The sequence below is a fragment of the Haliotis asinina genome, chromosome 7, assembly GCF_037392515.1.
Source record: "Haliotis asinina isolate JCU_RB_2024 chromosome 7, JCU_Hal_asi_v2, whole genome shotgun sequence".
NCBI lineage: Eukaryota > Metazoa > Mollusca > Gastropoda > Lepetellida > Haliotidae > Haliotis > Haliotis asinina.
The window spans coordinates 63,168,269-63,195,898 of NC_090286.1; the positions used below are offsets into that span (position 1 = coordinate 63,168,269).

A 27,630-nucleotide genomic window follows, 5' to 3' on the forward strand; every position below is an offset into this window, starting at 1 on the left:
ACCAATAGGGATTGATATTCAGTGCGATCCAGTAATATGTCAGCGCCCATGCTACATTCGCGACATGCTAAAGCGTGTATTGAACAAATGGAAACAATACAAATATCGTTTTGTCCCATGGATAGCTTTTAATCTGAAGGACAGGTTGTTACTTTCACTAATGATAGATGTCTTGTCATCCTCCTAAAGCGCAACCTAATGTAGACTTGAGGGTAGATATATTTTCTGGGTAATTTTCGTAATATTTGTTTACATCATCGACCTCATCATCCGCAGGAAAATGCCTGCAATTATCACACTATAGCACCCACTGTCTCGCCAGTATATATCTGCTTGACTCATTTCTTTAGAGGCAACCCTTGGCTAGATTGCAGTTTACCGGTTTAGCTGCAGTTACCGGTTTTATCTATATATATATTTGTTGTCCACTTAGATCTGTGAGAGAGGTACCTAAAGGAGCAGATGATGCCATTATCTCCAACGAGACTGTTGCCAATTTTCTGCAGTCTTTCTTCAAAAGCCTCCATGAGAAAGAAACATCTAATACCAAGGACAGACACACAGTATTCAAGGAAAGCTTGAACATCATGATGAAGCACCTTGGTTTTGTGACTGAAAGGCAGTGTAGTCTGTTGGAGAATGGGGGTCGAGGGGTGTTTGTAACAAGGGGCACAGTCCCAGCTAAAACTATTGTGTCTATGTACCCAGGTAAGGGCAGATTCTCTGCTTCTTCACCATTTGAAAACACGCACAGTTACACACACACAGTTATACACACACAGTCACAGACACACACAGTCACAGACACACACAGTCACAGACACACACACACACACACACACACACACACACACACACACACACACACACAGAGGTATCCTCTTTTTAATCAGAATTCCTCATTATACATGTTGTTCGTAATTACTAAATTTACTACTTTTCAGGATTTTAATTTGTAAGACAGTCGTTCATTTGTATATAGATATTGAATTGTGGTGACTTAAGTATTATCAACGCAAATGTTTTTTTTGGTTTTTTTGTACCATCTGGTTTTTTTTTGGTTTTTTTTCAGGGGCAGTGTATGAGCAATATGAACCAATATTTTTTCAAAGTCTGGGAAATCCATTCATATTTCGGTGTATAGATGGAGTACTTATTGATGGAAATGACAAGAACTTGTCCAAACTCATTTACAAGTGAGGTAGTTTCATCCTTGTTCATATTCTGTATATTGATCAGACATGTCACGTTTATTATAAAGCATTTATATCAAAGCACAAACACTGAGCTGACTGAATACTTTCAAAGCAATGATCTTATTCTTACTGTGACATTGTCTGCACTTTCTGTAATGTGCTTTGAACACAGAATTTACAACCATGTGTAATCAGAATGCATAACTTAATTACTGATTGTCAACTCTGTAGGTCATGTCAAGGGCGAGACAGAATGGGTCCCTTTTTGTCATGTGACTCGACCTGGTTAACAGAGTCCCCCCACAATCCACTGGCTGTTGGCCAGTATGTCAACAACCAGTCAGCAAGTACGTTCACTGATGTACTAACAGATCTCACATTTTAATTGTTTTAGTAAACCATTGTAAATGTTATGGTTTGTAAAAGGTTTATTGTAAAGGATCCATGTACAAGGATATACATACTGGTAGTGTTAAATAATCAGGATCTAGTCTGGAATCCTCTAAGGGGGAGGTACTGTGCTCTGAGAACAAACACTTGTCAGACAACCATTTCTGTTGATGCAGAACACCCAGCTAATGTGGCCTACCAGGAGTTTGACGTCCCAAGTGACTTCCCCCTTCAGCTCCTCAAGTATATTCCTAATGTCCACTATGGTGCTAGAACTGACAACACCACACATGACAGGTGAGACAGTTGCAGAACTACACACAGGCAAGATGCTGAAACAACAGTTTTATTGTGGATTTCACTTTAAGATTTATTAACACTGTCGTTTCAGGTAGTGATCTAACTCACTCAGCCGCTATGGCTTCCAAGTCTGACTGTGACCATGATTTGTTACCTGAATTCTATGCACAAGACCACACCCCAGCACATTTCAGCTATTCTGTATATAGTGCAAAACCGCCGTATTTCAACGTTCATTGATTTGTTGATTGAAGGTGCTGCATTGGGTTGTCTCCCTTAGCTGCATTGGCTTTTGGCTAAGGGGAACTCAACATTACTTCTGGTCTGACATTCTTTGAGGTAGCTGGAACACAACTCTCAAGAGTATTAAAGTCACTCACTCACTCACTCACTCACTCACTCACTCACTCACTCACTCACTCCTTGAACTTCATACCTATTTTTTATATTTGTTACAGACTCATGAGAGTTGTGGTGCTGGTGTCCACACGAGACATACAGTGTGGGGAGGAGCTGTTCTCTACTTACTTCACAGTGGTGCAGTAACCATGGTAACACATCTTATACACTGACACACAGTGTGGGGAGGAGCTGTTCTCTACTTACTTAACAGTGGTGCAGTAACCATGGTAACACATCTTATACACTGACACACAGTGTGGGGACGAGCTGTTCTCTACTTACTTCATTGTATTGGAGTAACCATGGTAACAAATCTTATACATGGACATACAACTAGAAATATGAGAGGCAATGTATGTAACATTTTGTGCCAGAAATATAGTCTACTGGATGACCAACATGAGCCATAGCTAATCGTTTTCAGCATTTAAACAAATGCAGTGTGAGTGTATCCTACCCAAATCACCAACAGCCTGTTGTGGTTTGTATGGCAAATTCTGATTACATTTAGTGTGACAGAATGTTTATATGGTATTATTTCTACAATAAAGTTTGTTTTCTCCATGTTTGTTGGTTTATCAAAAGGGGGCCAGGAAAAGTCAGCCTCTGAGTCCTTAGTCAAGAGGATTAGCTTGGTTATCCTTCTGATAATGATTGACATAGTGTTGGTTGGGTAACATGATGTTGGTTGGGTAACATGATGTTGGTTGGGTAACATGATGTTGGTTGGGTAACATGATGTTGGTTGGGTATGTTTTAGTTTTTGTGTTGATTGTGTCTCATGCACAGCAAAAGAATGCATGAATCTCATTGTTTCCATCACAGTGTTATTTTTGCAGATACCGTTCATAAACATATAGGAGTGTGATCAGTGAATTTTGTGGGGAAATATAAATGTAATATTTGGGTGTTTTCATTGTATGAAGTCCAACCGACAAGTATTTAGGCTAGCCTTTCGCCTATGTCAGCTGATGACATTATTGATTGTTGTTCATGCGCACCCATATTGCCATGAGTAAATAGAATGCTTCAACAATTCAATAGGTCGTTTCAGTGTACTAAATCATGTCGTAAATGTGTTTACCTGTTATATCAAGAAACGTTGCTTATTCATAGACTGATCAGAACTACCAGAATATGGACCATGTACAGTACAGACATACCCACACGCCTTACAAGGACACGTCCGTTACAATCTGGTTTACTGTGACGGTGCTTAGAGCCAGTGTAACCCGTAGATATGCCGACCCCCTTCAACAGACCGTCCTTATGGGTCCTCAGAATTCGGTTAACCTACTGTATATGAGGTTGTGTTTTTGTCATTTCTATGTGTCTTTTTATTATTTAAAACGTGTACATGTTCCACAGTTTTGTAACTTCTAAGTTGTCTTTGTTCGGTCTGATATAAGTAAAACTACACAGTGTGCACGCATACATACAACTTAGTGTGGGCGAAGGTAACACTTGATGCCATGTCCGGTTGTGGGAACTTTGGCCTGTCAACTAAAATAGCTGTTGATCCCATGTGAGACAAGAGTGTTTTGAAATATAAACCCGCAATCTTGGCACACATGCATTCATTAACCGTGTCTCCCTGTAGGAACACTGCGAGCTGTCGGGTGTAGCACGACACAACTGTAACCTACACCGTCGTGGGAGCTGGTCGCTATAGCAAATATCCCACCCTTTGCAGTGACATCTACAATTTAAACATTTCGTGTAACTTTACACCCAACTTTGGTAACAACCTAGTTTCCTTCGGTTCATTGCCAGTAGGTACTGGGGCTCACCCCAAGGTCATGTTATATGTTATTGTTTAGCCCCGTGTGGCTTGTAGCATGTTACTATGTTACTTGCTGCGCTTTTAGAACTGTTGTATGATATAACCGGATTGAGGTTGCTTAAATCAAGCAGTTAATTGTATCCAGACACATCCAATGATCTTACACTAAGCCGGCACTTAGATTAGAGAGCCAGCTTAACTCACTAACGCGAATCTGAAAATCTTGTAACCTATGACAGCGCCCCCATTTAACGGTTACATTAATTAGTCTGTCTCTAGTTCAGTGTGTAATCTGCTTAAACAATAACAATCTTAATAGAAATACTTAAACTTTTTATTTCAACTTCTATAAGATGATGCAATATTGACAACTTTATTTCATACAGGAGAAGAGTTATTGACAAGATTTTAACGACAGAGGCATGAAAAATAACCGTGAAAGCCACCGACTTTATGCTTGTGCAATGCTTTTAGAAAGTATGTCCGAATAACTGAGTCGTACGGATCCCGTTATAACGAATATCCATATATCTCCTTATAAAGTGTATACCCTGATTTCCTTACTCGCCTCAGCTTGAATATTAGGCCTGTAATGCACCAATGTCGTCGGGAGGTCCTTGTCAAGCCGATAGGCTGCTTTAATGGCACTGGTGTGAAGTCGGCCATCATCAGTGTATCCTGCCTTTTAATGTAAGAATCAAAACTGTTGTGTTTATTTTCTTATTACCTATGTATTTACTTCATGTGAGGAAACAGATAAATGCAAAAGCTGCTTCACGTGTAGGATGCTTGGCAAATGTCAATATATGTATGACACAAACCACACGTGCATGTGGCTTTGACAGTATGAATAAGAGATCGGCTTGATTATATTTGATTATATTTGATTGAATTTAATAATCTATGCTTATGTGGGGTTAGCCTAGTGGTTGGCACGTTAAGGCGAAGATCCGGGTTCGAATCCCTAAATGGGTACAATGTGGAAAACCCATTTCTGGTGCCCCTCGCCGTGGCGTTTGCTGAAATATTGCTGAAAGCAGCGTAAATCGAATTCAACCAGTACGTTCAGATATGTATTTATATGGCACCGGTTTTCTATTATACTGCACTTGAGTCCTTTAGGTCACTGGTATCTTTAAAAAGAGCACTGACAAAACGGAAAGTCATGTATGATGTTGGTATAGCTTTGGGTCAGTCTGTCGGTTGAGTGTGGAAAATGGAATATGTGTGCAATTATGTTTATACTAGAGGGGTCGTTTGTTTATTCTTCAAGTTAGAGAATGCCATGGCGACTCATGCAGGACTGACGTCACAATGGAGCACGAACTTACAGTTTCATTGTTTTTTAACAATAATGTTCGACAATGAGACAATGCCTCTGTATCAGCAAATGTCATAACAAACGAATGAACCGTGTATATGAAGTATTTAATAAGTAGGCTCATGTATATACAATATTTGTTGACATTCAGAAACTTTCAGTTTGAATCACAAAGAAATATATGAAATATTTGTACACTGTTTTTATATAGTCATATTAACAAAGTCTGACTCATAAAAATATTCAACACAAAGGGATTTCGTCATAATTAATGAAATACATTGGAAAGAATGACATACACATACATGTATAATACCTGGCTATCATCATTGCCGTAAAGTTGCAACGTTTGCGGACGGAATAGAATATCATATAATACGACCATTTGAATTCAAGTTGTATTTGTTAACAATCACCGTTGTAATCGTGGAACGTTAAAGCTATTCATACATGAATCTGTGCGTGGTCACCACTGGTCTGTTCACTCTAGAGACATCAACGTGTTAAACTACGGAAAGTGGACAAGTGTTGTTCAGCTGTATTGTAATGCACACATAGAAACCAGCAAGAGAAGACATGAAGGTACAAGTGTTCCTTGTTCATATCCAGAATTTTACTCAGAGTACAATACATGTATCTTTTAAAAAATACTTGGAAAAGACACTTGTTCCCTCATCTGTTTCTGGGGGTATATGACCCACAGCAGGCGCTATATATCACAGTCGGATGCAGCTTAGTGGCGCTAGGCCTGCCTAAGTGGACGGATGCTTAGTTTGGTACCTTGACCTATGTCACAATATAGAACAAAGATCCTTAAACACTGGAGTTTGTTCGTCACGTCCACAAGAACCAGCATACACGAACCTGTACATGTGACAACGGTAATGGTCAGCCGCTAGAACTGGTGGATCAGACGACATATTTCGTTATCCGTTCTCACATAATTATAACAGTGACCTTATTGGTCGTAAAAGAATAAGGACTCTCCCTCCAGCTGCATCCAAACAGATTCCGCACACTATACCGACGTATGGAGAAATAGAGCTGTCCATAAGCTGTCAGCTGGTCGAGATTCAGATTACACGATGTATGAAATATTCTTTACATGATATTATATGAAATATTGTACATTATTCAAAGTATGTTGCATATATCTGAGCCACGGCGAACAAATTGCCCTTGGAATACGTGGCAGATGCATAATTGTCAGTGTCGGTGTTCCATACGCTCCGGCTGCTGAGCGCAAGTCCTTGGTTCTTGTTCTCGCCCATGGTAACAACACACACAAACTTGTACCTGTGACTGAAGCCAAGATCTTTGATGCGTGCTTTGATAACTTCAGACAAGTCTCTGGTCAGGTTGTTACATAGATTGTTGTCATACTGTTCTCCATCCAAGTACGATTCCAGCACGCGTTTCATCGTCTGTTCGGCACGCGAGGCGTTGAATTTGTCCTCCTTATCCGGACCAAGTCTATATGTGTTTTGTATCTTCACTGCAGCAAACATGTGTTTGGCGCCGAAAGACGCCCCGGATATGCTACTTCTTGACACGTGGGACATACGTCTGCCATATTGAACGCTTTGTCGAGGCTCCATCATTCGGGACATCCTTCTGATCGACGGTCCAGACGTCATGCCTTCTCCATCTCGAGGCATTATAGACATGCGCCGTGACGGTTGCTTGGCACCGTCCAGCTGCTCCAAGTTCTCCATGGTAAGTCTAGACATGTCTGCACGATTTCCTCAGTGTCGTCTGCTGCACAAGCAATCTGAAAACAAAGGACAGCGATTAATGCAAAATCTAATGAGGGTTAGGATTAATGTAAATTAGTTCTATTGTCATTATAGACGGTTAATGACGGGGCAAATTACATGTAACAATCACTCCCACCAAAGCCATTCAAGGTGGTTTGACCGAAACACAGCTCACTCTGTCACGACAAAATTCATCAATTCCTACAATCACATAGACAGTTCTGAAGGCCAGTCCTAGGCAACAACTACATATCTGGAGATCCTTCATCCAGATCTGTCACACCATATACCCACAGTCAAAGAGGGGCTATCGGTTACCGTCTCCCTGAATTGTGACCATTAGTTTTACATACTAGACACACACAGATTGGAAGTCAGGGATCTCCGAGGATGTCTCGCCACCACATTCACAATGGCTACATAATAATACAATTTGTAGGTAAAATTGTATAGAACAGGGTAACTTCAGTGAATTGGCAATAATCGTCCAATACCAGAGGTCGTAGCATTTGGTCATTAAAAAGGCACATCTATTATTCCGACAATGCCCATTAACATATTTATTAAGTGGGGAGTCTGTAGGTTTGCGGCCATTTAACCCTTTGGGTAAATCGTACATTTACGGCGTCGACTTCCAACTTTTCCACCCACGTTGCTAGGGACGAGCCGTGGCGTTATGGTATGACGGTTGTGTTAATGCTGTCACCAAGAGTTCAATCCCAATTACGCTATACAATGCCTTGAAACATACCAGCGACACAGATAAGGACGCGAGTTTCTTTAGTTCATGGTTATTGTGCGTTAGAGAATACCTTGCTGATCGATCGCCATCACCCTGTACAGGGGACTATGGTTCCTGGCAGAAAAGCGATGGCTTGACTCCACGTATACATCACCGCTGGTCGGATGTATGTACTGAAGGCTTTCATAGTGTTATCTGGTATATGTTCATGTGATATAGCCTACAGGGGCGAAATGTGTGAAAGAGCTTAAACACCATACAGCGGGAATAGCTACCACACAACTGCAATTCATACTTCTTCATTTAATATTTATTTGAATTTCGTAAATATTAGATACATAGAAACGTATGTCATCTCTTGGCCATTCAGTTTCTGACAAACAGAGGGGTTAGTGACAGTCGTGATGTACAGACACAGAGCATGTCAGCATAGGAATCATCATTCAGTGACCGAAGTCTCTAAGGGGATATGTAGTATTAGATATAATATACCATGATAAGCTATGTGGTATGATAAGAAGAGTTGAAACACTATGTTAGTTGTGAGAACACATGTCTACACTCACACCGTACAGTCTGTGTTAGTCAACTCGATATACAGCTATAGCAGGTACTCTGTTAACACTCCCAGCAATTAAGCCAGGGATTGGTAGTCCACAATACGGTGAAAGCCCGGGCGTTCTGGCTCACACTGCTTGGCATTGAGACACACCATGGCATTTTGTTATAGAAAATAATAACTGAGATATTTGATTCACAACCTGTTTTGTCAACGGTAGATAGTTTGTTTGGTCTAGGTGTCTTGCGTGCGATCAAAGCACACATAGACAGGCTCTATGCTGGCTATCTAAACTCTATCAGTCAACATTAGAGGACACGTATTACTAATACACCCAAGTTTATACCCCGATGAAGAGTGCAAGCTTTAGCGAGTTGTCTCACTGAGATAAACAAATATACCCATTAACTATCAGACACATTAAAAAGGGGTTTGAGGGTGGCAGTTGTTTGTTTGATTGTCCAGTGGTTTGGTTGTATGTATTGTTGTTCACATATAGGCCTGGTGATATCTCCTGGTGATATCTCCTGGTGATATCTCCTGGTGATATCTCCTGGTGATATCTCAGAGATATCTGACAGTATTCCCATAACATGCGTCACACACGACGGGCGGCTTAAACAACGATTATGTATGTTTTAGACAATGTACACAGTGACTGAGTGAATCAGACAATGTACACATAGACTGGTTATTTCAGTCACTGTACATACTGCCTGACTATAGACATTGACTGTAACATATACATGTATACGCGCCTGTATGTGCTTGAGTTCGGGTCTGGTTCAGGCAAACCGCAAGTGATGGGCAGAATGATGCAGGGTCTAATTGAGATGGAACACATTAGATCGTACCCGGTACATGAAAGCCGTGGCTAGGAGAGGTGGCATAATTTAGAAACAATGAGGACCAAGTGATTCTATACGTTCGGATCAGATTCCAGTAATGTATGTCATGTAAACAATGTTAAAGGTCAAATAAGGGCTTTTCTATATTCGCGTATCGATCCTTACATGTGTCAGTTCTTGCACAATGAAAACACAAGCGCAGATTTCCATTGAATTCCTAGCTCAAATGCAAGAACAACATCGTCATATTTGTCAGGTACAACTGAACTGCCGGTACAACTGAACTGCCGGTCTGTCGTGCGGTGAAACATGTGTGTATCCAAATATATATGAAATCTTAGTTGTCTGTCGGTTTGCATACGGTGTTATCTTGGACATTCGGGATTCAGATCAAGATTCAACAAAACAGGTTCCATTGGTAGAACAGAGGTGAACATTATACGAATAGATCACTATGAATCTGAGATGACACCTGGTACTCGCTAAAGGGTATAAAGCATGCCCTGGCGAACCATTGGCTTCCTTCCAGTCACACAATATGCATCTATGAACGTCAAGTAGTTGTGAGTATAGACGCACAGTATATGCATGCTGTTCTGTAAGATCCCATGTATTTTTTCTATACTGTGGTTGTACGACAAAAACACTACACCTCGTTATGAGTCACTGTATATCGGAGAACAAACAAACCAGTAATAGGGTTCTCGTGTCCTTGTGTACGTGTCAATATGTGTTTAAAGGATAAGCACACATTACTTGTACAGGCATATGAGTTACGTAATTACCGAGTTAGACGGTGAGGGTGTTGACAGAGATGGGGTCCGTGGTTAACGCCTTGTTCTGTGGGAAACACATCACCTTGTCATTTGTGATGGGTGAAGCCATTAAACCACTCATTATTTTATTTAGGTTGATGATTGATGACTGAACGAAGACTCACAGTCAGGTCTTAAAGGGGGTATGTTCTCGTGGTTTGTCTGAACGTGAAACAAGACCGAGACGGTCAGTTTTGTATCAGTTCAACCCTGTCCAGGCAACAACCTCTCTATGGAACTTGACCGGATCAGGCTGTCAAAGAGGGATTACTCTAAATACAGTTCCACAAGTCGATTAGCTGTTTGGTCTAGTATGTCATGTAGAATATAGCTGAAGAGTCTGTTGTAGGAATTATGTCTGAAATGACGTCTCTACAATCTTTATATTTAACGATGGAGTCGTTTTCTTGAGCAAGATCATAGTTGACATAACTCTTACCTCCAAAGCACCTTAAACTTCTCGCCAAAGAAAAGCTATGATTAATTTTATGATTATTCCATTTTGAGCCGGTTCCTGCATATACGCCACATATACGCCATAATGACGGTATGGACAAGAACAAAATGTCAGTTATTTACAATCTACAAAATAGCCCCAAAAGGACATCCAAAGAAAACTAATACAGTTTGTAGAACAGGCAAGTAAACGTTTGAACACTTGTCAGTTACGAAGGAACTACGAATAGTCAAAGAGCTTATTCCTATAGGTATAGTCAAGGATATGACCTGATGAATATGGTGAGTTAAAAGTTATCGTAAGAAAAACGCTTGCACCTTCACATCCATCGTACATTCCTGCAGTGTCAACAGTCTGTTACTCCATACACACTGATACACTTCATCGTCAGCCCTTCAATATCTCCACGCAAACATCGGGATGTTTGGATACAAGCTGGAATCAATACTGTGCATGTCAAACTGTCTACGTTGTTGTTCTTGAAGACAAATTCAGGCAATGATCATGGACATGAAGCGACAGCGTGAGGTGTGTGGTTACGTGTGTGTACCTGTAGCCTATCTACCCCTCACAAAACACTGAACACACGACCTACCTCCTCCCACGACACTCTTCCTCTGAGCTACGTGTAGGATCGACCACCTTCAGATTACTGTCCTGTATGACGCGCGAGTCGTTGTTTTACTAAACGCCTGCCGCTGCTCAACACTACCGTGAATGATCGGTCGCTATTGTGTAGCCGCTTACTTTGGACGGCAATGGCCGTTAACTCCGCGACCTCTTCTGACCGGATCCTAACGCCAGGCTACAAGTGTACATGTCTCATTGATCTCCGCAACCAGTTCGGACCTATCTCTGTTGACAAATGAATAACTATATGTTTGGGTCAGTCTCAGGTGCAATGCCATTGTTGAATCAAGTGTTGAATCACTCGGGCCACTTCGCACGGTGAATAGAGAATGGCTTATGTCCACTAGGGGAGAACAGCATTAACATGAAAGGTATAGCGTTTAAGGATAACCCTGTGCGTTTGGGGATAGAGTGTGATTGAGAATTAAGTGTAATTTACAGTAATTCGTCCTCTACTTTAAATGAAATACGGGTCTTAGACCAGGCACCATGCATTGTATTATCGAGTTTTGTCGACAGTATTTCATCTGTATCGCGTCTGTGTGTCAGAATGACATAACGCAAAGCTGATGTTCGTATGATTCTCAACATAAATAGCCCCCTCTAAATGTATGTTTGTAGAGACCACGAGTACTACCAAAGATGCCATGGGACCTCTGCGGGCGGACCCTGTGTTCAAACCGGGCTGTTTCCACTTGGTCTACATAATACAGATGTATACTGCTACAGGTGAAATAGGTTAAACATTGCCATCGAGATTCGTGTACTTACATACGACGTGAACGAGTGTGTATCCGTGTTTGTGTCTGCGTGTCTGTGTCAGTGCCTGAGTGTAGATGTCTGTACTATTGTGGTAGTGCTAGGCAGGGGAACAAAAAGTAACTCGGTTTACTACGATGCAGCTGGGATCAAACAACCGACCGTGCAGTCCCCGGGGAGACCCTCTGTCCACCTGGCCATGTGTCTACATAATACAGATGTATACTGCTACAGGTGAAATAGGTTAAGCATTGCCAAACAACCGACCGTGCAGTCCCCGGGGAGACCCTCTGTCCACCTGGCCATGTGTCTACATAATACAGATGTATACTGCTACAGGTGAAATAGGTTAAGCATTGCCAAACAACCGACCGTGCAGTCCCCGGGGAGACCCTCTGTCCACCTGGCCATGTGTCTACATAATACAGATGTATACTGCTACAGGTGAAATAGGTTAAGCATTGCCAAACAACCGACCGTGCAGTCCCCGGGGAGACCCTCTGTCCACCTGGCCATGTGTCTACATAATACAGATGTATACTGCTACAGGTGAAATAGGTTAAGCATTGCCAAACAACCGACCCTGCAGTCCCCGGGGAGACCCTCTGTCCACCTGGCCATGTGTCTACATAATACAGATGTATACTGCTACAGGTGAAATAGGTTAAGCATTGCCAAACAACCGACCGTGCAGTCCCCGGGGAGACCCTCTGTCCACCTGGCCATGTGTCTACATAATACAGATGTATACTGCTACAGGTGAAATAGGTTAAGCATTGCCAAACAACCGACCGTGCAGTCCCCGGGGAGACCCTCTGTCCACCTGGCCATGTGTCTACATAATACAGATGTATACTGCTACAGGTGAAATAGGTTAAGCATTGCCAAACAACCGACCGTGCAGTCCCCGGGGAGACCCTCTGTCCACCTGGCCATGTGTCTACATAATACAGATGTATACTGCTACAGGTGAAATAGGTTAAGCATTGCCAAACAACCGACCGTGCAGTCCCCGGGGAGACCCTCTGTCCACCTGGCCATGTGTCTACATAATACAGATGTATACTGCTACAGGTGAAATAGGTTAAGCATTGCCAAACAACCGACCGTGCAGTCCCCGGGGAGACCCTCTGTCCACCTGGCCATGTGTCTACATAATACAGATGTATACTGCTACAGGTGAAATAGGTTAAGCATTGCCAAACAACCGACCGTGCAGTCCCCGGGGAGACCCTCTGTCCACCTGGCCATGTGTCTACATAATACAGATGTATACTGCTACAGGTGAAATAGGTTAAGCATTGCCAAACAACCGACCGTGCAGTCCCCGGGGAGACCCTCTGTCCACCTGGCCATGTGTCTACATAATACAGATGTATACTGCTACAGGTGAAATAGGTTAAGCATTGCCAAACAACCGACCGTGCAGTCCCCGGGGAGACCCTCTGTCCACCTGGCCATGTGTCTACATAATACAGATGTATACTGCTACAGGTGAAATAGGTTAAGCATTGCCAAACAACCGACCGTGCAGTCCCCGGGGAGACCCTCTGTCCACCTGGCCATGTGTCTACATAATACAGATGTATACTGCTACAGGTGAAATAGGTTAAGCATTGCCAAACAACCGACCGTGCAGTCCCCGGGGAGACCCTCTGTCCACCTGGCCATGTGTCTACATAATACAGATGTATACTGCTACAGGTGAAATAGGTTAAGCATTGCCAAACAACCGACCGTGCAGTCCCCGGGGAGACCCTCTGTCCACCTGGCCATGTGTCTACATAATACAGATGTATACTGCTACAGGTGAAATAGGTTAAGCATTGCCAAACAACCGACCGTGCAGTCCCCGGGGAGACCCTCTGTCCACCTGGCCATGTGTCTACATAATACAGATGTATACTGCTACAGGTGAAATAGGTTAAGCATTGCCAAACAACCGACCGTGCAGTCCCCGGGGAGACCCTCTGTCCACCTGGCCATGTGTCTACATAATACAGATGTATACTGCTACAGGTGAAATAGGTTAAGCATTGCCAAACAACCGACCCTGCAGTCCCCGGGGAGACCCTCTGTCCACCTGGCCATGTGTCTACATAATACAGATGTATACTGCTACAGGTGAAATAGGTTAAGCATTGCCAAACAACCGACCCTGCAGTCCCCGGGGAGACCCTCTGTCCACCTGGCCATGTGTCTACATAATACAGATGTATACTGCTACAGGTGAAATAGGTTAAGCATTGCCAAACAACCGACCCTGCAGTCCCCGGGGAGACCCTCTGTCCACCTGGCCATGTGTCTACATAATACAGATGTATACTGCTACAGGTGAAATAGGTTAAGCATTGCCAAACAACCGACCGTGCAGTCCCCGGGGAGACCCTCTGTCCACCTGGCCATGTGTCTACATAATACAGATGTATACTGCTACAGGTGAAATAGGTTAAGCATTGCCAAACAACCGACCGTGCAGTCCCCGGGGAGACCCTCTGTCCACCTGGCCATGTGTCTACATAATACAGATGTATACTGCTACAGGTGAAATAGGTTAAGCATTGCCAAACAACCGACCGTGCAGTCCCCGGGGAGACCCTCTGTCCACCTGGCCATGTGTCTACATAATACAGATGTATACTGCTACAGGTGAAATAGGTTAAGCATTGCCAAACAACCGACCGTGCAGTCCCCGGGGAGACCCTCTGTCCACCTGGCCATGTGTCTACATAATACAGATGTATACTGCTACAGGTGAAATAGGTTAAGCATTGCCAAACAACCGACCGTGCAGTCCCCGGGGAGACCCTCTGTCCACCTGGCCATGTGTCTACATAATACAGATGTATACTGCTACAGGTGAAATAGGTTAAGCATTGCCAAACAACCGACCGTGCAGTCCCCGGGGAGACCCTCTGTCCACCTGGCCATGTGTCTACATAATACAGATGTATACTGCTACAGGTGAAATAGGTTAAGCATTGCCAAACAACCGACCGTGCAGTCCCCGGGGAGACCCTCTGTCCACCTGGCCATGTGTCTACATAATACAGATGTATACTGCTACAGGTGAAATAGGTTAAGCATTGCCAAACAACCGACCGTGCAGTCCCCGGGGAGACCCTCTGTCCACCTGGCCATGTGTCTACATAATACAGATGTATACTGCTACAGGTGAAATAGGTTAAGCATTGCCAAACAACCGACCGTGCAGTCCCCGGGGAGACCCTCTGTCCACCTGGCCATGTGTCTACATAATACAGATGTATACTGCTACAGGTGAAATAGGTTAAGCATTGCCAAACAACCGACCGTGCAGTCCCCGGGGAGACCCTCTGTCCACCTGGCCATGTGTCTACATAATACAGATGTATACTGCTACAGGTGAAATAGGTTAAGCATTGCCAAACAACCGACCGTGCAGTCCCCGGGGAGACCCTCTGTCCACCTGGCCATGTGTCTACATAATACAGATGTATACTGCTACAGGTGAAATAGGTTAAGCATTGCCAAACAACCGACCGTGCAGTCCCCGGGGAGACCCTCTGTCCACCTGGCCATGTGTCTACATAATACAGATGTATACTGCTACAGGTGAAATAGGTTAAGCATTGCCAAACAACCGACCGTGCAGTCCCCGGGGAGACCCTCTGTCCACCTGGCCATGTGTCTACATAATACAGATGTATACTGCTACAGGTGAAATAGGTTAAGCATTGCCAAACAACCGACCGTGCAGTCCCCGGGGAGACCCTCTGTCCACCTGGCCATGTGTCTACATAATACAGATGTATACTGCTACAGGTGAAATAGGTTAAGCATTGCCAAACAACCGACCGTGCAGTCCCCGGGGAGACCCTCTGTCCACCTGGCCATGTGTCTACATAATACAGATGTATACTGCTACAGGTGAAATAGGTTAAGCATTGCCAAACAACCGACCGTGCAGTCCCCGGGGAGACCCTCTGTCCACCTGGCCATGTGTCTACATAATACAGATGTATACTGCTACAGGTGAAATAGGTTAAGCATTGCCAAACAACCGACCGTGCAGTCCCCGGGGAGACCCTCTGTCCACCTGGCCATGTGTCTACATAATACAGATGTATACTGCTACAGGTGAAATAGGTTAAGCATTGCCAAACAACCGACCCGTGCAGTCCCCGGGGAGACCCTCTGTCCACCTGGCCATGTGTCTACATAATACAGATGTATACTGCTACAGGTGAAATAGGTTAAGCATTGCCAAACAACCGACCGTGCAGTCCCCGGGGAGACCCTCTGTCCACCTGGCCATGTGTCTACATAATACAGATGTATACTGCTACAGGTGAAATAGGTTAAGCATTGCCAAACAACCGACCGTGCAGTCCCCGGGGAGACCCTCTGTCCACCTGGCCATGTGTCTACATAATACAGATGTATACTGCTACAGGTGAAATAGGTTAAGCATTGCCAAACAACCGACCGTGCAGTCCCCGGGGAGACCCTCTGTCCACCTGGCCATGTGTCTACATAATACAGATGTATACTGCTACAGGTGAAATAGGTTAAGCATTGCCAAACAACCGACCGTGCAGTCCCCGGGGAGACCCTCTGTCCACCTGGCCATGTGTCTACATAATACAGATGTATACTGCTACAGGTGAAATAGGTTAAGCATTGCCAAACAACCGACCGTGCAGTCCCCGGGGAGACCCTCTGTCCACCTGGCCATGTGTCTACATAATACAGATGTATACTGCTACAGGTGAAATAGGTTAAGCATTGCCAAACAACCGACCGTGCAGTCCCCGGGGAGACCCTCTGTCCACCTGGCCATGTGTCTACATAATACAGATGTATACTGCTACAGGTGAAATAGGTTAAGCATTGCCAAACAACCGACCGTGCAGTCCCCGGGGAGACCCTCTGTCCACCTGGCCATGTGTCTACATAATACAGATGTATACTGCTACAGGTGAAATAGGTTAAGCATTGCCAAACAACCGACCGTGCAGTCCCCGGGGAGACCCTCTGTCCACCTGGCCATGTGTCTACATAATACAGATGTATACTGCTACAGGTGAAATAGGTTAAGCATTGCCAAACAACCGACCGTGCAGTCCCCGGGGAGACCCTCTGTCCACCTGGCCATGTGTCTACATAATACAGATGTATACTGCTACAGGTGAAATAGGTTAAGCATTGCCAAACAACCGACCGTGCAGTCCCCGGGGAGACCCTCTGTCCACCTGGCCATGTGTCTACATAATACAGATGTATACTGCTACAGGTGAAATAGGTTAAGCATTGCCAAACAACCGACCGTGCAGTCCCCGGGGAGACCCTCTGTCCACCTGGCCATGTGTCTACATAATACAGATGTATACTGCTACAGGTGAAATAGGTTAAGCATTGCCAAACAACCGACCGTGCAGTCCCCGGGGAGACCCTCTGTCCACCTGGCCATGTGTCTACATAATACAGATGTATACTGCTACAGGTGAAATAGGTTAAGCATTGCCAAACAACCGACCGTGCAGTCCCCGGGGAGACCCTCTGTCCACCTGGCCATGTGTCTACATAATACAGATGTATACTGCTACAGGTGAAATAGGTTAAGCATTGCCAAACAACCGACCGTGCAGTCCCCGGGGAGACCCTCTGTCCACCTGGCCATGTGTCTACATAATACAGATGTATACTGCTACAGGTGAAATAGGTTAAGCATTGCCAAACAACCGACCGTGCAGTCCCCGGGGAGACCCTCTGTCCACCTGGCCATGTGTCTACATAATACAGATGTATACTGCTACAGGTGAAATAGGTTAAGCATTGCCAAACAACCGACCGTGCAGTCCCCGGGGAGACCCTCTGTCCACCTGGCCATGTGTCTACATAATACAGATGTATACTGCTACAGGTGAAATAGGTTAAGCATTGCCAAACAACCGACCGTGCAGTCCCCGGGGAGACCCTCTGTCCACCTGGCCATGTGTCTACATAATACAGATGTATACTGCTACAGGTGAAATAGGTTAAGCATTGCCAAACAACCGACCGTGCAGTCCCCGGGGAGACCCTCTGTCCACCTGGCCATGTGTCTACATAATACAGATGTATACTGCTACAGGTGAAATAGGTTAAGCATTGCCAAACAACCGACCGTGCAGTCCCCGGGGAGACCCTCTGTCCACCTGGCCATGTGTCTACATAATACAGATGTATACTGCTACAGGTGAAATAGGTTAAGCATTGCCAAACAACCGACCGTGCAGTCCCCGGGGAGACCCTCTGTCCACCTGGCCATGTGTCTACATAATACAGATGTATACTGCTACAGGTGAAATAGGTTAAGCATTGCCAAACAACCGACCGTGCAGTCCCCGGGGAGACCCTCTGTCCACCTGGCCATGTGTCTACATAATACAGATGTATACTGCTACAGGTGAAATAGGTTAAGCATTGCCAAACAACCGACCGTGCAGTCCCCGGGGAGACCCTCTGTCCACCTGGCCATGTGTCTACATAATACAGATGTATACTGCTACAGGTGAAATAGGTTAAGCATTGCCAAACAACCGACCGTGCAGTCCCCGGGGAGACCCTCTGTCCACCTGGCCATGTGTCTACATAATACAGATGTATACTGCTACAGGTGAAATAGGTAAGCATTGCCAAACAACCGACCGTGCAGTCCCCGGGGAGACCCTCTGTCCACCTGGCCATGTGTCTACATAATACAGATGTATACTGCTACAGGTGAAATAGGTTAAGCATTGCCAAACAACCGACCGTGCAGTCCCCGGGGAGACCCTCTGTCCACCTGGCCATGTGTCTACATAATACAGATGTATACTGCTACAGGTGAAATAGGGTTAAGCATTGCCAAACAACCGACCGTGCAGTCCCCGGGGAGACCCTCTGTCCACCTGGCCATGTGTCTACATAATACACGATGTATACTGCTACAGGTGAAATAGGTTAAGCATTGCCAACAACCGACCCTGCAGTCCCGGGAGGACCCTCTGTCCACCTGGCCATGTGTCTACATAATACAGATGTATACTGCTACAGGTGAAATCAGGTTAAGCATTGCCCAAACAACCGACCGTGCAGTCCCCGGGGAGACCCTCTGTCCACCTGGCCATGTGTCTACATAATACAGATGTATACTGCTACAGGTGAAATAGGTTAAGCATTGCCAAACAACCGACCGTGCAGTCCCCGGGGAGACCCTCTGTCCACCTGGCCATGTGTCTACATAATACAGATGTATACTGCTACAGGTGAAATAGGTTAAGCATTGCCAAACAACCGACCCGTGCAGTCCCCGGGGAGACCCTCTGTCCACCTGGCCATGTGTCTACATAATACAGATGTATACTGCTACAGGTGAAATAGGTTAAGCATTGCCAAACAACCGACCGTGCAGTCCCCGGGGAGACCCTCTGTCCACCTGGCCATGTGTCTACATAATACAGATGTATACTGCTACAGGTGAAATAGGTTAAGCATTGCCAAACAACCGACCGTGCAGTCCCCGGGGAGACCCTCTGTCCACCTGGCCATGTGTCTACATAATACAGATGTATACTGCTACAGGTGAAATAGGTTAAGCATTGCCAAACAACCGACCGTGCAGTCCCCGGGGAGACCCTCTGTCCACCTGGCCATGTGTCTACATAATACAGATGTATACTGCTACAGGTGAAATAGGTTAAGCATTGCCAAACAACCGACCCTGCAGTCCCCGGGGAGACCCTCTGTCCACCTGGCCATGTGTCTACATAATACAGATGTATACTGCTACAGGTGAAATAGGTTAAGCATTGCCAAACAACCGACCGTGCAGTCCCCGGGGAGACCCTCTGTCCACCTGGCCATGTGTCTACATAATACAGATGTATACTGCTACAGGTGAAATAGGTTAAGCATTGCCAAACAACCGACCGTGCAGTCCCCGGGGAGACCCTCTGTCCACCTGGCCATGTGTCTACATAATACAGATGTATACTGCTACAGGTGAAATAGGTTAAGCATTGCCAAACAACCGACCGTGCAGTCCCCGGGGAGACCCTCTGTCCACCTGGCCATGTGTCTACATAATACAGATGTATACTGCTACAGGTGAAATAGGTTAAGCATTGCCAAACAACCGACCCTGCAGTCCCCGGGGAGACCCTCTGTCCACCTGGCCATGTGTCTACATAATACAGATGTATACTGCTACAGGTGAAATAGGTTAAGCATTGCCAAACAACCGACCGTGCAGTCCCCGGGGAGACCCTCTGTCCACCTGGCCATGTGTCTACATAATACAGATGTATACTGCTACAGGTGAAATAGGTTAAGCATTGCCAAACAACCGACCGTGCAGTCCCCGGGGAGACCCTCTGTCCACCTGGCCATGTGTCTACATAATACAGATGTATACTGCTACAGGTGAAATAGGTTAAGCATTGCCAAACAACCGACCGTGCAGTCCCCGGGGAGACCCTCTGTCCACCTGGCCATGTGTCTACATAATACAGATGTATACTGCTACAGGTGAAATAGGTTAAGCATTGCCAAACAACCGACCGTGCAGTCCCCGGGGAGACCCTCTGTCCACCTGGCCATGTGTCTACATAATACAGATGTATACTGCTACAGGTGAAATAGGTTAAGCATTGCCAAACAACCGACCGTGCAGTCCCCGGGGAGACCCTCTGTCCACCTGGCCATGTGTCTACATAATACAGATGTATACTGCTACAGGTGAAATAGGTTAAGCATTGCCAAACAACCGACCGTGCAGTCCCCGGGGAGACCCTCTGTCCACCTGGCCATGTGTCTACATAATACAGATGTATACTGCTACAGGTGAAATAGGTTAAGCATTGCCAAACAACCGACCGTGCAGTCCCCGGGGAGACCCTCTGTCCACCTGGCCATGTGTCTACATAATACAGATGTATACTGCTACAGGTGAAATAGGTTAAGCATTGCCAAACAACCGACCGTGCAGTCCCCGGGGAGACCCTCTGTCCACCTGGCCATGTGTCTACATAATACAGATGTATACTGCTACAGGTGAAATAGGTTAAGCATTGCCAAACAACCGACCGTGCAGTCCCCGGGGAGACCCTCTGTCCACCTGGCCATGTGTCTACATAATACAGATGTATACTGCTACAGGTGAAATAGGTTAAGCATTGCCAAACAACCGACCGTGCAGTCCCCGGGGAGACCCTCTGTCCACCTGGCCATGTGTCTACATAATACAGATGTATACTGCTACAGGTGAAATAGGTTAAGCATTGCCAAACAACCGACCGTGCAGTCCCCGGGGAGACCCTCTGTCCACCTGGCCATGTGTCTACATAATACAGATGTATACTGCTACAGGTGAAATAGGTTAAGCATTGCCAAACAACCGACCGTGCAGTCCCCGGGGAGACCCTCTGTCCACCTGGCCATGTGTCTACATAATACAGATGTATACTGCTACAGGTGAAATAGGTTAAGCATTGCCAAACAACCGACCGTGCAGTCCCCGGGGAGACCCTCTGTCCACCTGGCCATGTGTCTACATAATACAGATGTATACTGCTACAGGTGAAATAGGTTAAGCATTGCCAAACAACCGACCGTGCAGTCCCCGGGGAGACCCTCTGTCCACCTGGCCATGTGTCTACATAATACAGATGTATACTGCTACAGGTGAAATAGGTTAAGCATTGCCAAACAACCGACCGTGCAGTCCCCGGGGAGACCCTCTGTCCACCTGGCCATGTAGTAGTTGTGATGCTTCATATTAATCATGATGTTTGAATACATGGAGTCAAACATTGTTTGAGTGAAATTTGACTAAAGAATTGCACCTCTTTAAAGTATTGTTCCAAATGTCAGTTTTCTTACACAGTGAGTACGTGCGTTACGTTTTACACGTCTTTCAAACACTGTCATGTCATAGTGGACCAATACAGACCTATGGGCTTCGCGCCTTGTAGTCTCGGGGAAACGAATCCGGTCTTCGGCGGGAAAATCTAACGCTTTAACAACCACGCCACGACAACGTATCCATCTTTCAGATAGAATAGTAATATAAAATGTATTGAGTAAATGGACATGCGTTATACCACTATAACAGGTTATGCATACATGTCTTTACTGATGAATGTTTATAGATTAGTATCCTTTATTTGTAATCACACCGGCATCACGGTGACAACGGCCGTCGGTGTGTTGTTTACTGGCCGTTTTGATCCAGCTTATTCTATCGTCTGTTCCAGGAACACAGGTAAATGTCTACAGAGCACGTGAACCAAAGATTCATATCCAACATGGCGCCCACAAGTGCTTCGACATTGGATGATTGAGTGGAGCATTCGAAATCGATAAAATTCTTTCATCCGATTCCCAGCCTGGGTCCTGATCGGGGACACCTATTGACTGGCTGATTGACCCGAATATTTATCTGATATTCTTTCAGTCTTTGCTTGCGCGATCTCCGTTACGCTTCACTAAGTGTTTAGTGACTTTCACATATATATGTGATAGTCAGCCATGCTTTGTGTGTGGGGTAGGGTTTACGACTGTCAAGAGCGTTTTATTTGTATGAGGCGTTCAGTAATGTTTGTTGCAACAGTTTACCCGTAGAATTATGATAGAGAACAGGGTCAACGCGACGGTAACAAATTTTACAGTTGGGTAAACAATATACAATCTGAACTAGGCCACATCGATCATGAAACGTTCACATTGTACAGATTCTCGTCCCACAAGGTGATCTTGCTCAACATCTAACCTAGCTACATCAGGCGGATATAATCTCGAAATAACCTGAACATAATCTTTTTGGCATCTGGCGTCATAATCATAGTAAAGCTGTTAACGGAAGGTATCCTTGTAACCAAGAGGCAGAGAACGGAAATTGAATTTTGAAAATGGAAGATCGATGAAGCTTACGCCAATGGTACACTTGGATTCAGCCCTACTGAGACCACACTTCACAGCTTTAGTCTTTGAGCAAAAAAAACAATCAGCGGCAAAGCGACCATTGAACGAACCCAGAACGAGTTGGTATATCCATCTAGATGGTCTAGGAAATCGCGAACACCTGGTGTCATCACCATCTAACAATACTTCATAAACCACTAATGATACAGTTGGAATCGTACATTATTAGATGTTTATGGTTGTACAAAGGGTTACTAAGATGTCGTCCCTACAGTCCCTTGCCATTAAGTACTAAATATGTGACAAGTGAGGAAGAGTCAGCTAGACGTGGAGGAGCTAGCCATGGTTTACAGGAACACGTGAGTTCACGCTGGTGGGGCTGTATCATCACACACATCAAACAGCAACAGAAAGATATGCGATTTATGCAAAGCGGTAACAGTTCTGAGACTGACTTGAAGTGTCGGGAAACGTCGGCTTCAATCTGTCGACTGAAAAGTTGCAGCCATATTTGTTCTTCTGGACCTTTCTGTAGTGTTTGGAACTACCGACTACGGTGCACCTCTGTTTTCTCCAGCGGAAGAATAGTTTGGTGTCCATCAGTGAACGGTCATACACACTATCTTCATATATTGAAAACCTAGCATGAAGACGTCATGATGCTGTAGATCTCTTTAGGACATGGCGGCCTGTCCAAAGGGACGTTGATTCAAACACATTGGCTTACAAGCTCTGTATACGTCATACCTCTCACATCAAAGGTTGTATGGGGTCATCCAGTTCCTTATGGTCTCAAGACCAAAACGTATCTAATGCTTCATACAGTAATATGAAATGGTTTGATAAAACGTGTTTTCATGACCTTTAGCTGCGGAACAATATCTAAATCTAAATGGATTTTGGTTTACAGTGACATGTCAATAACACATACGTCGGTGTACACTGCCTTGATGGCCACTACCTGTACAGTCCAGATCATACAACAACACTCTCATTTACCCATACAACATGACTTATAACATGCGATCCTTGCAGCTCCCTCCATTGTGAATAGTAACTTACATACGCAGACCTGCTATATGTATACACAGTGCATTATACCTGATATTGTCCTGTCTCGTCACAAAGGTGACTACTGTCCCACCCCTTCGTAGCATAACGTCACATGGCTACTGGTCCTCCCTGCTCCAAGTAAATGAACAGGTGAATGTGTAATACTGTATATAGTCAACGGTCATGGTGCATTCGTGCAAGACGCGTTGTCTCTCGTATGCTCTTGCTACACAGTCTGATGACGTTACCATTGTTCGTGATCGTCTGGTGTCATCACTGATTTTTGTAATTATTCATTTTCTGTTCATCGGTGTTTTTTCCCGCCAGATATGTGTAAATATGTCCCTACATTGTGTTTCTGTTCGTTGATAACATGGATACGTGAAGATATGAATATCCTCGACAAACAAGTACTTATGTCCTGGTGGTCCCTGCACATGGCACGACTAACACAGAGACAACAAACAATACTTGATATTACCAAGTATTATAATTAGGAATATTTTCCTGACATTACCATTGTCAAGAACAACTCACAAACAATACTACATGGCCAGGCGCTATAGTTAGGAATGTTGTATTGACAATATCATTGTCATGAACAACTCACAAACAATACTATATGGCCAGGCGCTATAGTTAGGAATGTTGTATTGACAATATCATTGTCAAGAGCAACTCACAAACAATACTATATCATTGTCAAGAACAACTCACAAACAATACTATATGGCCAGGCGCTATAGTTAGGAATGTTGTATTGACAATATCATTGCCATGAACAACTCACAAACAATACTATATGGCCAGGTGCTGTAGTTAAGAGTATTGCAGTGACAATATCATTGTCAAGAACAACTCACAAACAATACTATATGGCCAGGTGCTGTAGTTAAGAATGTTGTACTGGTAAAACCACAGTCCCGAGCATTTAGAGTTCCATAGTTTAGAACGACACACTTTCATTACTACACTGACAGTAAACTGTTGACAGGGACAAACGTTGCACATGATATTATGTAAAGTAAATAACGCCGCCAAAGATATCACTTAACACATAAATTATCACACGGGGGTAGAACAAAAGTGAACTACGTATGTACCGCGGTTTAACCCCATGGATGCCCGTCATTTTCGTTGTGTATATGTGTAGTAGATGCAGCATTGAACTAGACCTCTGTGTGGCTTTACCCGTACCCCCAATAGTCTGGGCGTTGTCATGTCACCTTGACTCATAAAAAAGAAAAATACTAGTGTGCTAATGATCCCTGAACAAATGAGCATTCCTATTCGCTGTTTGATGACATTACCTGTCGTGCGTGGCACTGATGGATGTAACCTCCCGAGTGATATAGCTGTGAATGTTGGGATCCCCCTTAACCCTATTCATAGGCTGTCCTTCACACCGATGCAGAAGCTTCCATTACAATGCAGGTTAATGAGTCAACACACAAGTAGGATTAATTGGTACTACAGACCTTGGTAGGGGGTGACAAGCCTGTATGAGAGCTAAGTAGATCAAAAGATTTTACATGTATTTTATTTTCCCATTGTTGTATCGTTACGCTTAAGAATGAGTAGAGATTATTGTATACACCGCACAGTGTAGATTACAAGCCTTTATTGTCGCACGACAGGTTTAGAGTATACAAGAAACCTAGCACGTACTAATGTATCAACAGTTTTTCAACATGTGTGAATAGTTACATATTTCTGTACTGTTGAAAACTGCCGCAGAACCTATACGAACTAGGATTCGCCGATATATATATATCTCGTGGACACGAAAATGTGAGAACAGTTCATAGTATTTAAATGTATTACATTCATTCTACATCGAAACAACAGATATATATGGTAGTGTTCTGGTCGTAGTGACCCTACCCTAATGCTTGTCATTTCCTTGGAAGGCCAATATCCCTCTACACTGAAGCATGGAAAGACATGAACAGGCGAAATGGGGAAACATTTTATGTTTATTAGAAAATCTCCTTTTATCTCTTGACCCTCCTTATACATATATTTATTATTTTTACGACCCTCCCCCAAGAAACTGGCATATATTTCAGTGACCCTCTTATGATTTCCCCTGATCTCCTGATTCCCCTCCCACCCCTATCATATACAGAGAGTTGTTAACACAAGTTTCATTACCCATTCTGAAGAGTAACTGGAAATACATATTGACCAGTGTTTATGGTGATGTTTGCAGGTGTTCGTTAGATGAATACAGTCTGTTATTGAGGGGGTCAAGATAACTCCCGGGATCCCGAATATTGAAATCAGTGTACATGTAATTCGTCTGTAACCCGAAAGCGAGTCAATTTAGATATGATGCTCCTAGCAATAGTCCAGTTTAACAATATATGGACTTTATGGGCGTGACGAGCGAGCGCTACCCCCACCTCCCTGTGTTTGAAGAAGCTCTTGGGCTGTACAACGAATGCCTAATTCACCAAACTCTGTTGTAAACATATCTGTCACACAAATCAATTTCCCTCTTTATTCTGTGTCAACACTTCTTCGCGAGATTTTATCTGTATATTTCCAGTCGTTGAAAGTAAGTTTATAGATCTGGCTCGTGATTCGGAGCGGTGTGGAGGACAGGTGCGTGTGATTGCCTTGTCCAGATACCGATCATGTCTGACTGTGTGTCACGTGTACATGTCTGCGTGGCCGCTCTGAGGGTCTTCATTTCCAGTGATTTCTGAATTGATTTTCAACAACTATGTTCACCAACTTTAATTATCTTCACACCTGCAAACAGTCCAGCTTAATATTCGTTCAGCGCAACACAGCAATGCTCAGGGAACGTAACAATATTACTAACACTTACATCGTGTATCTACGTGCATAAAGACCCTACACGAGATGTTGGCCATAACACATATGCGTACCACTCAGAGTTTTGTTTTTCCTTAACGCCGGTAACAACTAATGCATGAAGACAGCATGTATGTGTGTAAGGCTCCTTGTGCTGTTATAGCCCAGTCTAATACCGGTTTTATCGTTCTATTCCGACGCCGCAGATTAACAATATACCCAGATGAGTCTGTATTCTGTCCCCTAAATGCCCAGAGAGCAGGGTAACAACAAACTACCACGTTTTAGACGTAGATTGGTATCACGGGACCGGGTATCGAACCACGATCCTCGTTTCACTGTCTCCCCGGAATTTCGGGGAGCAAGCATTGCGATTTAAGCAATATTCCTGATATATCGACGGGGTAAGCCATACGTACATTCCCATAGGAAGAATGACATACTGTCGACAAAGTATATCACAATGAAAGTCCACAGAACAATTCCTTTGACTTAGAAATATGCGCAAGATTTCATGATGATAGGTGCGATATGTAAAAATACAATATGATCAATTGGGTTACCTACTTAACAGATACAATCTGATTTAGATTAAATCGTCTTGTGTGTAGCATCTTACCTTCTGGCTGATCCTGTTTACTTATACGAGTGAGTTGTTGTCCATGTAAATAAAACTTGCCTATCGCTTACGGAGCTAGTTGCCGACAGACGCCGCCGCAGTTGACTGAGTTAACCAAAACACAAACCAAACGACTTCAGAGCGCCAGGGGAGCAACGAATGGGAAAACAACTCGACCGTGATAGGGTTAGCTCCCTTCACAGTAATCAGTTGCAAGCAGCGTATGCGGCATTTACCGTTAGCTACGTGT

At 44.4% G+C, this 27,630-nt stretch overlaps 2 protein-coding genes across 5 annotated transcripts; one reads left to right on the plus strand and one right to left on the minus strand.

Annotated features, from left to right (window-relative positions):
• The first annotated feature begins 4 nt into the window (after positions 1-4).
• LOC137290566 (SET domain-containing protein 9-like) lies at positions 5-2,852 on the plus strand. Of its 2 annotated transcripts, none has more exons than XM_067821602.1 (6): positions 5-144; positions 434-708; positions 1,073-1,196; positions 1,428-1,543; positions 1,763-1,883; positions 2,345-2,852. In XM_067821602.1, exons 1-6 carry the CDS (start codon positions 65-67, stop codon positions 2,430-2,432), a joined length of 804 nt encoding a protein of 267 aa, XP_067677703.1. In that variant the 5' UTR covers positions 5-64; the 3' UTR covers positions 2,433-2,852. The 2 variants fall into 2 exon arrangements, with proteins under 2 accessions (XP_067677703.1, XP_067677704.1); XM_067821603.1 differs by having other exon boundaries at positions 31-212.
• A 2,631-nt stretch (positions 2,853-5,483) lies between these two features.
• LOC137291629 (dynein light chain Tctex-type protein 2B-like) lies at positions 5,484-27,512 on the minus strand. 3 transcript variants are annotated; one of them, XR_010957272.1, is made up of 3 exons: positions 27,381-27,512; positions 7,767-7,888; positions 5,484-7,163 (listed from the first exon to the last, which is right to left on the minus strand). XR_010957272.1 is itself a non-coding variant. In XM_067823038.1 (2 exons), exon 2 carries the CDS (start codon positions 7,120-7,122, stop codon positions 6,523-6,525), a length of 600 nt encoding a protein of 199 aa, XP_067679139.1. In that variant the 5' UTR covers positions 7,123-7,163; positions 27,381-27,439; the 3' UTR covers positions 5,489-6,522. The 3 variants fall into 3 exon arrangements, 1 of the variants encoding a protein (XP_067679139.1); XR_010957273.1 differs by lacking the exons at positions 7,767-7,888; positions 27,381-27,512 and adding an exon at positions 11,166-11,256; XM_067823038.1 differs by lacking the exon at positions 7,767-7,888 and having other exon boundaries at positions 5,489-7,163; positions 27,381-27,439.
• Between the last annotated feature and the right edge of the window lie 118 nt (positions 27,513-27,630).